At 45.4% G+C, this 17,042-nt stretch overlaps 1 protein-coding gene across 1 annotated transcript in view; it reads right to left on the minus strand.

Annotated features, from left to right (window-relative positions):
- The window catches only part of LOC124794839 (cytochrome P450 9e2-like), a 51,643-nt gene that overhangs the window by 7,658 nt on the left and 26,943 nt on the right, over positions 1 to 17,042 (minus strand). Inside the window, exon 3 of the mRNA XM_047258504.1 lies at positions 16,065 to 16,445. Within this exon, the coding sequence (XP_047114460.1) occupies positions 16,065 to 16,445 (381 nt within the window). The remainder of the gene's footprint in view (positions 1 to 16,064; positions 16,446 to 17,042) is intronic.

The raw sequence follows: 17,042 nt of genomic DNA on the forward strand, positions 1-17,042 counted from the left end.
GTGCCGGGATAAACTTCAGTAAAAAATATTTAACAAAAAAAAAAAACCACTGCATCTGGAAAGTGTATGCCAAGGCCGAATGATTTAAAGGACTCAGTTCTCAACCAAATATTACTATCCGGTTAATATGAGTGCACGTAATATTTTTCTTTAAATGTACGTAATCCTTAAGACATTTTGTTTTACCACAATAAATTAAGAGAGTGGTTCTACAACAAGGTTCGCACGACAGTAAATTAAGTTAAAAGCAAAAGATAAAATTTAATATTTCTTTAACGACATTTCATAATCAATAGCATTCCATTATTTGACGGAGAGGCGAAATTGCCACACAACACGGCTACTCCGCGCGGCCCCGTCTGCTGGACTGTTGCCATTGTGTTGCACTGTGGTTGTCAGAAACCACCTGGACATTATCGTTGGCTCGTGGAGTGGGAAAATGCAGTGTATTCGGGACTCCTTCAAGCAGTCGAGGAGGGACCTCAGCCTGTGATTCACCGACTTCGATGAGCTTTTAAATGCCAGTCAGATGTCGCTCGAATAAAGTAACTGTGAAACCGTCTAGGTCACTACGCTCCCGTTTATGAAACAACAGAACTCAGAGAGCATGACGCAGAATCCAGGTGGAACCGTTAGCACACACGAAAATATGGAAATTGTATTTATACGTTTCAGCCCTGCAACCAAGTTATTCGTGACAAATCGTGGAATTAGTGATTAGATCTGTTGCAGAGATGCTCGGGGATGGAAACCCCTACCAACACGGGCAGTGGCTACGTGAAATTAAAAAAAAAGAAATGAAAAGTAATAAAAGGCCTGCATTCAGATCAGAGTGAAGGGTTTCGAGTCGCACTTCTGGCAACATATTTCCTCTTTTTCCAAAGGAATGGAGGCTGTCGCAGAAGTTATATACTGTTGTCACAAATAAAATAAATTGATCGTGAAAAAGGAAAGAAATATGATCAGTTTATGTGCCTACAAGCTGCGGTGACAAGTGTTTGATCCACGGTGCAGGCTTTGCTCCTTTCCCCATCCCTCTCTAATCCGATGTGACCCAAGACTTCGCTGTTTGCCCCCCCCCCCCCCCCCCCCCCCCCCGAAATGAACCAACCAACTAATCTTTCTGTTTCTTGAAGGCTCGCTTATTTTCACCTTATAATGGTAAGTTAAGTATCGTGTAATTAGGAGAAGCAGAGAAATCCTTTGCAAATGCACATTGCGCACGCTGGCTTCCAGCCGAGTACGCTTCGGGGGGCATGCTTTGTTATCGTTTTATAAAGGCATTTCTCTTGGATATTAATTTCACCACGTTCATGACCAATACAGATAAAAGTTCCTTAGTTTCGAGCTATCGAACGATACCATCTTGTCTGAAATGCATTCTTCGTCGTAGCATTTGATGTCGGTCACTTCGGGAACGAACATGGTAGTGACGTAAACCTTCCATAGGCGGTCCTTTCGAGGAGTCCCCGACCATTGCCAGTAAGCCAAAGGTCGTCGAAATTGGTAGATCGCACGATCCAGTCTCCCCTTTGGAACTGCAGAGACGGTCCTGTTCATACTGCACACTGACTACAGTTGTGTGCAAGTAGGACGGCATCATTCGCAGAGAGGGACGGTCAGTGCTGAGCCGAGTCACCTCTGGCCTTCCTGACCCACGCCTCATACTCCAGCTGGTGCGTACCCTGAGAACTGGTCATACAGCGGGTAAGCAACACGAAGTCCACCGTTTCTGTTTGTGACCACTCTACAAAAAATTATATATTAAGAAGCCGTCACTCGATAACGTAACAAAATAGAAAGGATTTGAGCAATTCAGAAAGGATCTGCGAAATTTCAGTGGAACATGTACACAACACACCTGATGGGAATGAAAAATGTAGTGTGTTCTGTAGCATAGTTATAGGGCACTATGAAAACTGTTTTCCTTAGAAATTAATTGGTGAAACAAGATTAAACGCAACTAAAGCCTCGATTACAAAAGGCGTGTGAATATTATGCCTAAAGGAAAGAAGACTCTACTTGGGATCAAGGAACACATACACTCCTGGAAATTGAAATAAGAACACCGTGAATTCATTGTCCCAGGAAGGGGAAACTTTATTGACACATTCCTGGGGTCAGATACATCACATGATCACACTGACAGAACCACAGGCACATAGACACAGGCAACAGAGCATGCACAATGTCGGCACTAGTACAGTGTATATCCACCTTTCGCAGCAATGCAGGCTGCTATTCTCCCATGGAGACGATCGTAGAGATGCTGGATGTACTCCTGTGGAACAGCTTGCCATGCCATTTCCACCTGGCGCCTCAGTTGGACCAGCGTTCGTGCTGGACGTGCAGACCGCGTGAGACGACGCTTCATCCAGTCCCAAACATGCTCAATGGGGGACAGATCCGGAGATCTTGCTGGCCAGGGTAGTTGACTTACACCTTCTAGAGCACGTTGGGTGGCACGGGATACATGCGGACGTGCATTGTCCTGTTGGAACAGCAAGTTCCCTTGCCGGTCTAGGAATGGTAGAACGATGGGTTCGATGACGGTTTGGATGTACCGTGCACTATTCAGTGTCCCCTCGACGATCACCAGTGGTGTACGGCCAGTGTAGGAGATCGCTCCCCACACCATGATGCCGGGTGTTGGCCCTGTGTGCCTCGGTCGTATGCAGTCCTGATTGTGGCGCTCACCTGCACGGCGCCAAACACGCATACGACCATCATTGGCACCAAGGCAGAAGCGACTCTCATCGCTGAAGACGACACGTCTCCATTCGTCCCTCCATTCACGCCTGTTGCGACATTACTGGAGGCGGGCTGCACGATGTTGGGGCGTGAGCGGAAGACGGCCTAACAGTGTGCGGGACCGTAGCCCAGATTCATGGAGACGGTTGCGAATGGTCCTCGCCGATACCCCAGGAGCAACAGTGTCCCTAATTTGCTGGGAAGTGACAGTGCGGTCCCCTACGGCACTGCGTAGGATCCTACGGTCTTGGCGTGCATCCGTGCGTCGCTGCGGTCCGGTCCCAGGTCGACGGGCACGTGCACCTTCCGCCGACCACTGACGACAACATCGATGTACTGTGGAGACCTCACGCCCCACGTGTTGAGCAATTCGGCGGTACGTCCACCCGGCCTCCCGCATGCCCACTATACGCCCTCGCTCAAAGTCCGTCAACTGCACATACGGTTCACGTCCACGCTGTCGCGGCATGCTACGAGTGTTAAAGACTGCGATGGAGCTCCGTATGCCACGGCAAACTGGCTGACACTGACGGCGGCGGTGCACAAATGCTGCGCAGCTAGCGCCATTCGACGGCCAACACCGCGGTTCCTGGTGTGTCCGCTGTGCCGTGCGTGTGATCATTGCTTGTACAGCCCTCTCGCAGTGTCCGGAGCAAGTATGGTGGGTCTGACACACCGGTGTCAATGTGTTCTTTTTTCCATTTCCAGGAGTGTATGACATCAAGATAAAATCTCGTTAGAAAGCGTACTTTAAAATTCTAAGCAAAGTAATCAAATCATCAAAATGTATGTGCTCCTCGCACTTTCAAGACAAAAATAAACTACTCCTGCCACAACAAAGAACTATCTGGAACAAAGTAAAAGATGAGACAGGAGACACAAATCAACAAAATGAATACGAATCCATCATAAATAACCCTAGGGTTATAGAAACATTCAATAACTTTTTTTCTGTCACTAGCAGATAATTTAGTTTTGAACCCTTCTTTAGGAGACAGCCCATAGTTCCTAAGAAAGACCTTCCAAAACAAACCTGAAAAAATTCAGCTTCTCTAAAAGAAGATTTCAGTGTTATCAGCCGCATTAAAAATAAATGTTCAATCGGGAATAAAGACATCAGTAGCAAAACAATGAAATGGAGTTAAGCTCTGCTTCAGCAGTTACTTGCGTAATCAATCTTTCCACAACCATATTTCCTAGAGACGTTTAAAAATGCTGTTTTCAAGCTATTTCACAGAAAAGGAGACAAAAAGTTAGTACAGAATTACCGACTCATCTCATTACTACCACTATTTTCAAAAACTTTCGAGAATATAACGTACAATAAACATAATAGTACATAAACTTAGTACAATAAAACATGCTCAATACCGAACAGTACTGACAAGTGAACACGCTATATTTACATTGACAGATGAATGAGCCGTGGCGGATATCGATAACTTCTAGCTAGCCTCTCACCAGGTGGCGCGTATTACTAATGTGCGGTTACCTCTGCCCCAGATAGGCTCCGAAAGCGGCCGCTAGAGGGGCGTCGAGAAAGTCCTTGCAACAGCGCAGTGTAGGCAGTCTACGTGTAGACTTCGCGCAGTGTGGAGCTGGGACACGCGGTGCGGATCGGCAAGACGTCTTTTCCAGATCGTCGCTCACTCTTTTTGCCAGGACTGGGTCGAAGGCAAAAGATTTGTTTCTCCTATGTCGTGCGTATCTGGTTGTTGGGCTCTGGGCACCGATTTACCGCTCTGCAAGCTGTTTGCGCAGATGTTCGTGTTTATATTCATTGAATCGTCACGCATGCCTTTGTTATTTGACTCTGTGTGATTCTAGGACAAACTAAACAGATTCTGCCTACTCTGTGTGCCTTTAAGGTGACTTGTGTTAGTATGTTGGGCAGCGTTCTCTCTAAAATTGTTAATGTTGTTATGGCGATTTTTAATGTGCCCAGTTATCACGCATAATTATGTCAGGGACCTATGAATTATGTAGTTTTTTAAAATTTCACGTTTCTTTTTAAATTGTCTTATCTGAGAGAACAAATTGTTTCTGAATTTTAATATTTGTTTTCACTGTGTTTTAGGAGCTGGTGTGCTCTCTGGTATTACTACTGTCCAGCCCTTTAAGTTTTGTGTGTTATGACACCAAGCGAATGGTAAGACCTTAGAGAGTCCTTCTTTATACTCACTCCTTCCTGGAAGAATTTACGGCTCCATTTCAGTAGTTCTCTTTTACATCTTATACGTTTAGCGATGCTTATTTACTGTGGCGTATGACCTTATTGGAAAGGTTCTATAAGTGGAATCGTGGTTAAACAGTAATTTTCATTTGTACACTACTGGCCATTACAACTGCTACACCACGAAGATTACGTGCTACAGACGCGAACATTAACCGGCAGGAAGAAGATGCTGTGATATGCAAATGATTAGCTTTTCAGAGCATTCACACAAGGTTGGCGCCGGTGGCGACACCTACTACGTGCTGACATGAGGAAAGTTTCCAACCGATTTCTCATACCCAAAACAGCAGTTGACCGGCGTTGCCTGTTGAAACGTTGTTGTGATGCCTCGTGTAAGGAGGAGAAATGCGTACCATCACGTTTCCGACTTTGATAAAGGTCATATTGTAGCCTATCGCGATTGCGGTTTATCGTATCGCGACATTGCTGCTCGCGTTGGTCGAGATCCAGTGACTGTTAGCACAATATGGAATCGGTGGGTTCAGGAGGGTAATACGGAACGCCGTGCTGGATCCCAACGGACTCGTATCACTAGCAGTCGAGATGACAGGCATCTTATCCCCATGGCTGTAACGAATCGTGCAGCCACGTCTCGATCCCTGAGTCAACAGACAGGGACGTTTGCAACACAAAAAGAAATATTGGAACACGTGAGGCAATACTGACCCTACGGCTTATCTTAGAAGCTAGATTAAGGAAAGGCAAACCTACGTTTCTAGCATTTGTAGACTTAGAAAAAGTTTTGACAATGTTGACTGGAATACTGTCTTTCAAATTCTGAAGGTGGCAGGGGTAAAATATAGGGAGCGAAATGCTATTTACAATTTGTGTAGAAACCAAATGGCAGTTATAAGAGTTGAGGGGCATGAAAGGGAAGCAGTGGTTGGGAAGGGAGTGAGGCAGGGTTGTAGCCTATCCCCGATGTTATTCAATCTGTATATTGAGCAAGCAGTGAAGGAAACATAAGAAGGTATTAAAATCCATGGAGAAGAAATAAAAACTTTGAGGTTCGCCGATGACATTGTAATTCTGTCAGAGACAGCAAAGGACTTGGAAGATCAGTTGAACAGAATGGATGGTGTCTTGAAGGGAGGATATAAGATGAACATCAACAAAAGCAAAACGAGGATCATGGAATGTAGTCGAATTAAGTCGGGTGATGCTGAGGAAATTAGATTAGGGAATAAGACACTTTAAGTAGTAAAGGAGTTTTGCCATTTGGGGAGCAAAATAACTGATGATGGTCGAAGTAGAGAGGATATAAAATCGAGTATTGGTTTAAGTGTTAGGAAGTCGTTTCTGAAAGTATTTGTGTGGAGTGTAGCCATGTATGGAAGTGAAACATGGACGATAAATAGTTTAGACAAGAAGAGAATAGAAGCTTTCGAAATGTGGTGCTACAGAAGAATGCTGAAGATTAGATAGGTAGATCACATAACTAATGAGGAGGTGTTGAATAGGATTGGGGAGAAGAGACGTTTGTGGCACAAATTGACAGAAGAAGGGATCGGTTTGCTAGGACATGTTCTGAGGCATCAAGGGATCACCAATTTATTATTGGAGGGCAGCGTGGAGGGTAAAAATCGTAAGACAGATACCAAGAGATGAATACACTAAGCAGATTCAGAAGGCTGTAGGCTGGAGTAGGTACTGGGAGATGAAGAAGCTTGCACAGGATAGAGTAGCATGGAGAGCTGCATCAAACCAGTCTCAGGACTGAAGACCACAACAACAACAACAACTACCTGCACGAACAGTTTCGACGACGTTTGCAGGTGCATGGACTATCAGCGCGGAGACCATGGCTGCGGGTCACCCTTGACGCTGCATGACAGACAGGAGCGCCTACGATGGTTGTACTCAACGACGAACCTGGGTGCACGAATGGCAAAACGTTACTTTTTCGGATGAATCCAGGTTCTGTTTACAGCATTGTGATGTTCGCATCCGTGTTTGGCGACATCGAAGTGAACACACATTGGAAGCGTGTATTCGTCATCGCCACACTGGCGTATCACCCGGCGGTGGTGGTATGGGGTGCCATTGATTACACGTCTCGGTCAGCTCTTGTTCGCACTGACGGCACTTTGAAAAGTGGGCGTTACATTTCAGATTGTGTTACGACCCGTGGCTCTACCTTCATTCGATCCCTGCGAAACCCTAGATTTCAGCAGGATAATGCACGACCGCATGTTGCAGGTCCTGTACGGGCCTTTCTGGATACAGAAAATGTTCGACTGCTGCCCTGGCCAGCACTTTCTCCAGATCTGTCACCAATTGAAAACGTCTGGTCAGTGGTGGCCGAGCAACTGGCTCGTGACAATACGCCAGTCACTACTGTTGATGAACTGTGGTATCGTGTTGAAGCTGCATGGGCAGCTGTACCTGCACACGCCATCCAAGCTCTGTTTGACTCAATGCTCAGGCATATCAAGGCCGTTATTATAGGCAAAGGTGGTTGTTCTGGGTAATAATTTCTGAGGGTCTATGCACCCAAATTGCGTGAAAATGTAATCACATGTCAGTTCTAGTGTAATATATTTGTCCAATGAATACCCGTTTCTCATCTGCATTTCTTCTTGGTGTAGCAATTTATTGGCCAGTAGCGTAGTATGATTCTGTGAGACATTTGTGTTCTTTGTTTGTTGACAGTACTAACTAAGTTCTGAGGAGAGCATTCCATGTGTGCGGCTTCTTGGTGCTTGGACCCGGGATGCTTGCAGCCGCGTGGACGGCTCTCGAGCGCTTCCGAGCCTGGCTTGCTACTAGTTCGCGGTCGCGTCCCGTGACTGTGTGCACTCAAGTTGAGTACCTTATGTTTATCTGACTTGCACCGTAAATGAAATTTTGCTTTCTGCGAAAAGCCCTTTCTCTGAGTAACTGGCTTCGCACAGGGAATTGTCCCTTTAAGTTTATTGTTGTGTTTAACACACATTGTAGCCTTATTTTAAATTTTGTTTTAAATTATTTGCTGTAAACGCTTTGGATAAGGCGTAAAGGCGATCTGTTACGTCTTGTTAACTAGTTAACATCTGTCTTTTGGAGGACTGCCTAACGTCTTCGTTTTGAGATCGCTTGCAGAAATTTATCTAGAGCTCGGTTTTAATTGTTTGCTGGTTTATTTAATTTTCTTTTAATTTAAACGTTTCATAGGTCAATGTTGTTAGTCTTATTCTTCTTGCATTTTGTTAAAAGACATCAAAAGGGCAATTGTATTATTCACTATTTTTAACGCTTTCAAGTGTGTAAATTTAACAAGGCAAATTAACTTTTGATTTCCTTACCTGTTTTTTTTTTAAAGAGGACCTGTTGTTAATTTAAAAAATACACTGGTATCCAAATTTAAAGTAACAAACCGATTTTTGCCCGTCCTGTCGTCAACAGAAGTCCGTACGACGGTGTTCTGCACGGCAGACGGCATTCCGGCCACCGAACAACCACGCCATCGATCAGGACAGGGCACCTGTCAGAGGGGACGCAGTTTGCCAGCTAGTGCCACATCCACAGTCGCCGTGGGCACAGTCACAGACGGTGCAGTACGGCACAGAGAAGACGCACGCCTACCACACTCTCTGCGGTGGAGGGCCTGAGGAAGAATGGAAGCAGTGCAGTCGAAGACTGGTGTGGCCCGATGGTTTAATGTGAGTCGTTTTGTTGCTTCTCCTATTGCCGACAGTTTATAGAGGCTGAACTGTATTCCGAAGACCAGGATGGGGCCGACCATATGTGACACACGAAAGAGAGGACCATTATTTGGTTGTAAGGGCACGGCGGTACCGCCTCAGCACTACACAGCACCTGGCATCTGACCTCGAGGCATCCACAGGACGTGTTGTGTCGAGACAGACGGTGTGCAGAAGGCTTCTAGAGAGTGGCCTGTATTGTCGGAGTCCTGCTGTATGTGCACCTCTGACGCTTCTTCAGAGAAGGGAACCTACAGAGTGGAGTCGTCGACATGCTACTTGGACGGTCAAATAATGAGCCAATGTTCTTTTCACAGATGAGTCCCGAATTGGTCTGGAGAGTGATTCTCGACGGATTCACATCTGGAGGGAAAGTGGAACAGGATTTCCGAACCCAAACACTCTGGAAAGAGCCTGATATCGAGGAGTATCCCTAATGGTGTGGGCAGGGACCACCCGACCACTCAAATACCTCTTCGTGAAATTGCCTGGGTGAATCGAGAAGGTTTAACTGCTGATACCAATTTCAATCTGAACTTGCCTGGGATGCACTAGGGAGACGGGCTGCATCACGTCAGCATTCACCAACCACCGTCCAAGATTTGCGAGCAGCGCTGCAGGAAGAATGGGAGTTATTGCCTCAACATGGGACTGGTGACATTGTGCACATGTCCCATCGTTGTCAGGCCTGTATTGCTGCAAAAAGTGAGCCCATTAGCCAGTTGTCAGAATGTGTGCGCAAAGTTGGAAACATGAAGAACATTTTAGTTTACCGTTATGTACGTTGCAGTTGTTCACGTTTTGTATTCTTTAAATTTTTTCTACTTGACTATCATCGTTTGTACTGCTTTGTGGCAAATAAAAGCAACGTTGCAAAATGTTCGTTTGTTGCTTTTATTTTGGACAACAGTGTAAATGTCTGTTGTCAAAAGGATTAACGACGATAGTTAACGGTGCCTAGTCCTTCCATGTCATTTCCATGATGCTGGGATTTCCTGATCACTGATACACTATAATCAATAAATCGGGAATGATTACCGTTGGGAGTATTTTATGACTTGACTGAGGGTTTTGTTTGTGTGATCCATGATACGCTTGGGTAAAAGTTAAGATATTCGGTTTATAGGATATTAGGCACAGCAGATTCATGGTTTTTATCTTATGAAAATGACATAATGCAAAGTGTTTCGGCTCCGTGTCAATCACGTAGCAATACTCACTCAGAATTTGATAGAATGGTGTAAAACAAGATTCGTTTGTGGATCCTCTTATTTCTGATAAACCGAAATAATCTTACACATTTTTGACATCTTTTTCCACATCAAAGAAATAAAAATGCAGTATTTAGCATGTTTGTTTTATGCCATCCATAAAGAACACTCATCATAAGAAAACTAACACGAAAACCCATGCCAAATGTAGCATGCTCACCCCAAAGCACACACGACTGACAGACACATTTAAATGCCGCTACTGGCTGGAGAATCATACGATATATTCCTACTGCACATCGACCCACCACCCGCCTTCTTACGTGCTCACCATATGTGACTGCAAACTATCTCTTCCCTCGTGCAACTCTACACAGCTGCTTTCAGCAGTACGACAGCCACTTGACGAGAACGACCAGCACGACTTCTTTCGAAGAACGAGTTGTACCACTTCCTCAGTGCCCTCCACATTCGTCTGACACGCCGCCTTTTGAACATGTTTGGATCAAGACTGTAGGGTAAATCAAGATTGTAGGGCCACTTGCTCTCCGTGGTCCTCCAGTCAACACTGCTGATTCTTCACTGACGTACTTAACAGCCATGTGGAGAAGGATATCCAGATGGCAGAATGCAGCAACCAGTGGCGAATGATCTGAATTTATTGCAGATCGATTACGACTATATAAAAGCCATAATCGGTGCTAGAGGTAAAAGAAACAAATAAGATACAAGATTTTACAAGATAGTGTAATGCAGTAAAAATACTAAGGGGAAAAATGTGTGCCACTCATCACCCAGTATGGTCACATCAAACTTGTGCTCAAGCGCGTATATCTTTCAGATTCGAATGCATAGTCACATGTATAAGCATACTGAGAAAAAGAAGCAGCACATTTTGCAGAATATCAATTTATAAGTGAAGTAGTTGTTTACAGACTATTGTAGCACCAATGGTTTTGCCAAATTGACCAAGAGCACCATCAACGTGGGTAAATAATCAAGCTAAATAATATTTTTGTAAAAACTTCAAGATAGGTGAGTGGCATACATATAGACATAACATAACTGTTAATAATAGAAGCTACCAAATAATTTATAAAAATTAAATGAACAATCTAAATACAAATATAAACATAACTATGTCAATACATTCTAAAACCAGTTAAAAAAATGTAGGAAGTGTCATCTATGGATGGCGAGAGCATACATTTGCATACAAAAACATAAAATTTAGAAAACCATGGACGCAATGTCGTACAAATACAATGAAATACAATGAAATTTAATAAAACGATAGTTTTGTGTAAAATATAAAACGTGGTCATTTACAGAGGACTCAAGAAAACGTTTATAAGTTAGCCTGAACTTACAAAAACTAAGAGATGACACTGGCAAACAAGCAGCATCAAAAATGACAAACTCTCAAATAACATTTTTACAAAGCTAAATGTAAAACTTTACAATAAGCACTTAAAAGCGTAAATGTTTCCTACCCCATCTTGACATAAAGTTAAAAAGGAATACATGATAATCTAGAGCCTATAAGAAATGCATTCAAACTAACATATAAAGACCTGTATTATAAAGTAGGTGCAAATCTGCTCAAATATCGCACACATTATAGGCTGTGACACCTGATCCTATCTTACAGACGGTTTTTAGACAAGAGGACATTTTTAACTACCACGAGGTTAATGCCAGATATATCACATATAGTCGTCTTCTTAACTCCTCTATAGATGGTCGTGTTTCTCGCATCCCTTTCCTTTTCTGTGTCACGGTTTTATGTTTTGAATAAAGTTGTTATCCCATTAAATTTCTTATGACCTATCTTTTAAAAAAAAAAATTATGCCGTTGTATGCATTGTATCCTCTCGCCATTCATAGATGCCACTATCTACATGTTTGTAACCGGTTTTTCGATGTACTGAATTCGTGTTGTTGTTGTTGTGGTCTTCAGTCCTGAGACTGGTTTGATGCTGCTCTCCATGGTACTCTATCCTGTGCAAGCTTCTTCATCTCCCAGTACCTACTGCAATCTTCATCCCTCTACATCTGCTTGGTGTATTCATCTCTTGGTCTCCCTCTATGATTTTTACCCCCCCCCCCCCCCCCCCCCCCCCCCCGCTGCCCTCCAATACTAAATTGGTGATCCCTTTATGCCTCAGAACATGTCATACCGACCGATCCCTTCTTCTAGTCAAGTTGGGCCACAAAGTTCTCTTCTCCCCAATCCTATTCAATACTTCCTCATTAGTTATGTGATCTACCCATCTAATCTTCAGCATTCTTTTGTAGCACCACATTTCGAAAGCTTTTATTCTCTTCTTGTCCAAACTATTTATCATCCATGTTTCACTTCCGTACATGGCTACATTACATACAAATACTTTCAGAAACGACTTCCTGACACTTAAATCTGTACTCAATGCTAACAAATTTCTCGTATTCAGAAACGCTTTCCTTGCCATTGCCAGTCTACATTTTATGTCCCCTCTACTTCGAACACATCAGTTATTTTGCTCCCGAAATAGAAAAACTCCTTTACTACTTTAAGTGCCTCATTTCCTAATCTAATTCCCTCAGCATCACCCGAGTCAACTCGACTACATTCCATTATCCTCGTTTTGCTTTTGTTGATGTTCATCACATATCCTCCTTTTATGACACTATCCATTCCGTTCAGCTGGTCTTCCAAGTCCTTTTCTGTCTCTGACAGAATTACAATGTCAGCGGCGAACCTCAACGTTTTTTTTTTTTTCTTCTCCATGGACTTTAATACCTACTCCGAATTTTTCTTTTGTTTCCTACACTGCTTGCTCGATATACAGATTGAATAACATCGGGGAGAGGCTACAAAACTGTCTCACTCCCTTCCCAACCACTGCTTCCCTTTCACGTCCCTCGATTCTTATAACTGCCATCTGGTTTCTGTACAAATTGTAAATAGCCTTTCGCTCCCTGTATTTCACCCCTGCCACGTTCAGAATTTGAAAGAGAGTATTCCAGTCAACATTGTCAAAAGCTTTCTATAAGTCTACAAATGCTACAAACGTAGGTTTGCCTTTCCTTAATCTAGCTTTTAAGATAAGTCATAGGGTCAGTATTGCTTCACGTGCTCCGATATTTCTACGGAATCCTAACTGATCTTCCCCGAGGTCGGCTTCTACTAGTTTTTCCATTCGTCTGTAAAGAATTCGCGTTAGTATTTTGCAGCCGTGACTTATTGAACACCGACCAATGTGGCCGAGCGGTTCTAGGCGCTTCAGTCTGGAACCGCGCGACCGCTACGGTTGCAGGTTCGAATCCTGCCTCGGGCATGGATGTGTGTGATGTCCTTAGGTTAGTTAGGTTTAAGTACTTCTAAGTTCTAGGGCACTGATGACCTCAAATGTTAAGTGCCACAGTGCTCAGAGCCATTTGAACCATTTGAACCATCTTCAGTAGTCCCCGCCCGGAGATCCGAATGGGGGACTATTTTACCTCCGGAATATTTTACCCAGGAGAACGGCATTATCATTTAGGCATACAGTAAAGCTGCATGCCCTCGGGAAAAATTAGGGCTGTTATTTCCCCTTGCTTTCAGCCGTTCGCAGTACCAGCACAGCAAGGCCGTTTCGGCTAGTGTTACAGGGCCAGATGAGGTAATCGTCCAGACTGTTGCCCCTGCAACTACTGAAAAGGCTGCTGCCCCTCTTCAGGAACCACACGTTTGTCTGGCCTCTCAACAGATACCCCTCCGTTGTAGTTGCACCTACGGTACGGCTATCTGTATCGCTGAGGCACGTAAGCCTCCCCACCAACGGCAAGGTCATGGGGGAATTTGGGGGGGGGGATTCGGGTTAACACTGTTAATTTGCTTTTCATAAATTATTTGGTAGCTTCTAATATTAGCAATATGTGCTCCATCTATGTGTACCAATTTGGAACTAATGAGATGTATCTGTCTTGATACCTTTACAAAAATAAACTTTAGCTTGACTATGTGCCCTCATAGAGAGGCCTCTTCATCGAGGTGACCAAACCTGTGGTTTTTCAGTAGCCTGTAAACAATAACTTCAATTCATGCTGGTATTCTGTAAGATTGTCTGCTTCTTTTTGTCAGTATGCTTATGTGGGTGACTATGTGTTAAATAAGTGAGTTGTTGTGTTGAAGCACAAGTTTGATGTGACCACGTTTAGTGACGTACGGACATATTTTCCTCGCTGGTATTTTTACTGCGTTACAGTGCCCTGTGTATGCTTGTATCTTACTTCTTGTTGTTCCTCTAGCACTGAAGATGGCTATTCTACAGTCGAGATCGATCTGCAATAAATTCAGGTTATTCACGACTGACCACTGCATTCTTCAATTTGTGTATCCAATGGCCGCTGCGCATGGGAGTCCTATGGATTTCAACATAAATAGAGTTCCCAAGGCTTACCTCCAGGCCGATTCCTCGCCACAGCTCTTAGAGGTTCTGACTGTAGTAAGCAGAGGCCTTACACCATACTGATCTTTGAGAGAACAAATACACTTCGAGAATTCTAATCATGTCTGAATTTTCCTCTGACTAATGTGTGGTGAACCGTTCATTTCAGTCATATGTATTCTGCTGATGTTGCGTTTTCACAAACAGTATGTTTAGTAAATCTGTGAAAGAATTTCTTAAATACATCGTATTAACACGAAACAATATACACTCCTGGAAATGGAAAAAAGAACACATTGACACCGGTGTGTCAGACCCACCATACTTGCTCCGGACACTGCGAGAGGGCTGTACAAGCAATGATCACACGCACGGCACAGCGGACAGACCAGGAACCGCGGTGTTGGCCGTCGAATGGCGCTAGCTGCGCAGCATTTGTGCACCGCCGCCGTCAGTGTCAGCCACTTTGCAGTGGCATACGGAGCTCCATCGCAGTCTTTAACACTGGTAGCATGCCGCGACAGCGTGGACGTGAACCGTATGTGCAGTTGACGGACTTTGAGCGAGGGCGTATAGTGGGCATGCGGGAGGCCGGGTGGACGTACCGCCGAAATGCTCAACACGTGGGGCGTGAGGTCTCCACGGTACATCGATGTTGTCGCCAGTGGTCGGCGGAAGGTGCACGTGCCCGTCGACCTGGGACCGGACCGCAGCGACGCACGGATGCACGCCAAGACCGTAGGATCCTACGCAGTGCCGTAGGGGACCGCACCGCCACTTCCCAGCAAATTAGGGACCCTGTTGCTCCTGGGGTATCGGCGAGGACCATTCGCAACCGTCTCCATGAAGCTGGGCTACGGTCCCGCACACCGTTAGGCCGTCTTCCGCTCACGCCCCAACATCGTGCAGCCCGCCTCCAGTGGTGTCGCGACAGGCGTGAATGGAGGGACGAATGGAGACGTGTCGTCTTCAGCGATGAGAGTCGCTTCTGCCTTGGTGCCAATGATGGTCGTATGCGTGTTTGGCGCCGTGCAGGTGAGCGCCACAATCAGGACTGCATACGACCGAGGCACACAGGGCCAACACCCGGCATCATGGTGTGGGGAGCGATCTCCTACACTGGCCGTACACCACTGGTAATCGTCGAGGGGACACTGAATAGTGCACGGTACATCCAAACCGTCATCGAACCCATCGTTCTACCATTCCTAGACCGGCAAGGGAACTTGCTGTTCCAACAGGACAATGCACGTCCGCATGTATCCCGTGCCACCCAACGTGCTCTAGAAGGTGTAAGTCAACTACCCTGGCCAGCTAGATCTCCGGATCTGTCCCCCATTGAGCATGTTTGGGACTGGATGAAGCGTTGTCTCACGCGGTCTGCACGTCCAGCACGAACGCTGGTCCAACTGAGGCGCCAGGTGGAAATGGCATGGCAAGCCGTTCCACAGGACTACATCCAGCATCTCTACGATCGTCTCCATGGGAGAATAGCAGCCTGCTTTGCTGCGAAAGGTGGATATACACTGTACTAGTGCCGACATTGTGCATGCTCTGTTGCCTGTGTCTATGTGCCTGTGGTTCTGTCAGTGTAATCATGTGATGTATCTGACCCCAGGAATGTGTCAATAAAGTTTCCCTTCCTGGGACAATGAATTCACGGTGTTCTTATTTCAATTTCCAGGAGTGTAGTATAAGAAATATGTTGTTCAGTTTGGGTAGCTAAACTTTCGAAGTTTTAAAAGATGTGAGACGTTACGATGATGCTTACCAATGCAAATGCGAGGTCCAGACCCGAAGGGGAAGTAGGTGAACGACTTGATGAGGTGCTTCCTCTCCGGGCTGAAGCGCTCCGGGTCGAAACGTTCCGGGTCTGGGAAGTACTCGGGGTCGTAGTGGATGCCGAGCACCGGCATCCAGACGCCGTCGCCGGGTCGCAGTCCAAGGCCCGGGCAGCCCCCTGTGGCCGGCAGCCTGTAGGGGCGCACGCACGTGCGTTCCAGGGAGGCCAGCGGCGTGTACATGCGGAGGGTCTCTGAGGACACGGGCAGCGGCGGCGTCAGTGAAAGTACGCGCCCGTGAGCAGCCGAACTGAAGACGGCTGGTGGGTTGGATGGAGGGTGGTTCTGGCGCCACGGCGAATCGAATGCATCTAATCTACATCAATTTTTTTATACACCACTGTGAGGCGTATGGTACGGGATACTTTCCATGGTACCATGCACTGGGTTTTCTTCCAGTTACATTAACTAATGAGGAGGTATTGAATACAATTGGGGAGAAGAGGAGTTTGTGGCACAACTTGACTAGAAGAAGGGACCGGTTGGTAGGACATGTTCTGAGGCATCAAGGGATCACAAATTTAGCATTGGAGGGCAGCGTGGAGGGTAAAAATCGCAGAGGGAGACCAAGATATGAATACACTAAGCAGATGCAGAAGGATGTAGGTTGCAGTAGGTACTGGGAGATGAAGAATCTTGCACAGGATAGGGTAGCATGGAGAGCTGCATCAAACCAGTCTCAGGACTGAAGACCACAACAACAACACATTCGGAAATGGAGCACAAGGAGAATGAAAGGGTCACTGCTCCAGTGCACGTCGTAATTAGTTTAATCTTGTACCCGAGATCCCTTGAGAACTATATGTAGGAGTCTGTAGCACTTTATTGTCCTCAGAGTCTTTCGTACCGGCATGACTCAATGAAATTTTGTCGACTTTGAAGCCGCATCAGTTTGAATAAAATGCTCG

The sequence above is a fragment of the Schistocerca piceifrons genome, chromosome 4 (genome assembly GCF_021461385.2).
Source record: "Schistocerca piceifrons isolate TAMUIC-IGC-003096 chromosome 4, iqSchPice1.1, whole genome shotgun sequence".
Classification (NCBI taxonomy): domain Eukaryota; kingdom Metazoa; phylum Arthropoda; class Insecta; order Orthoptera; family Acrididae; genus Schistocerca; species Schistocerca piceifrons.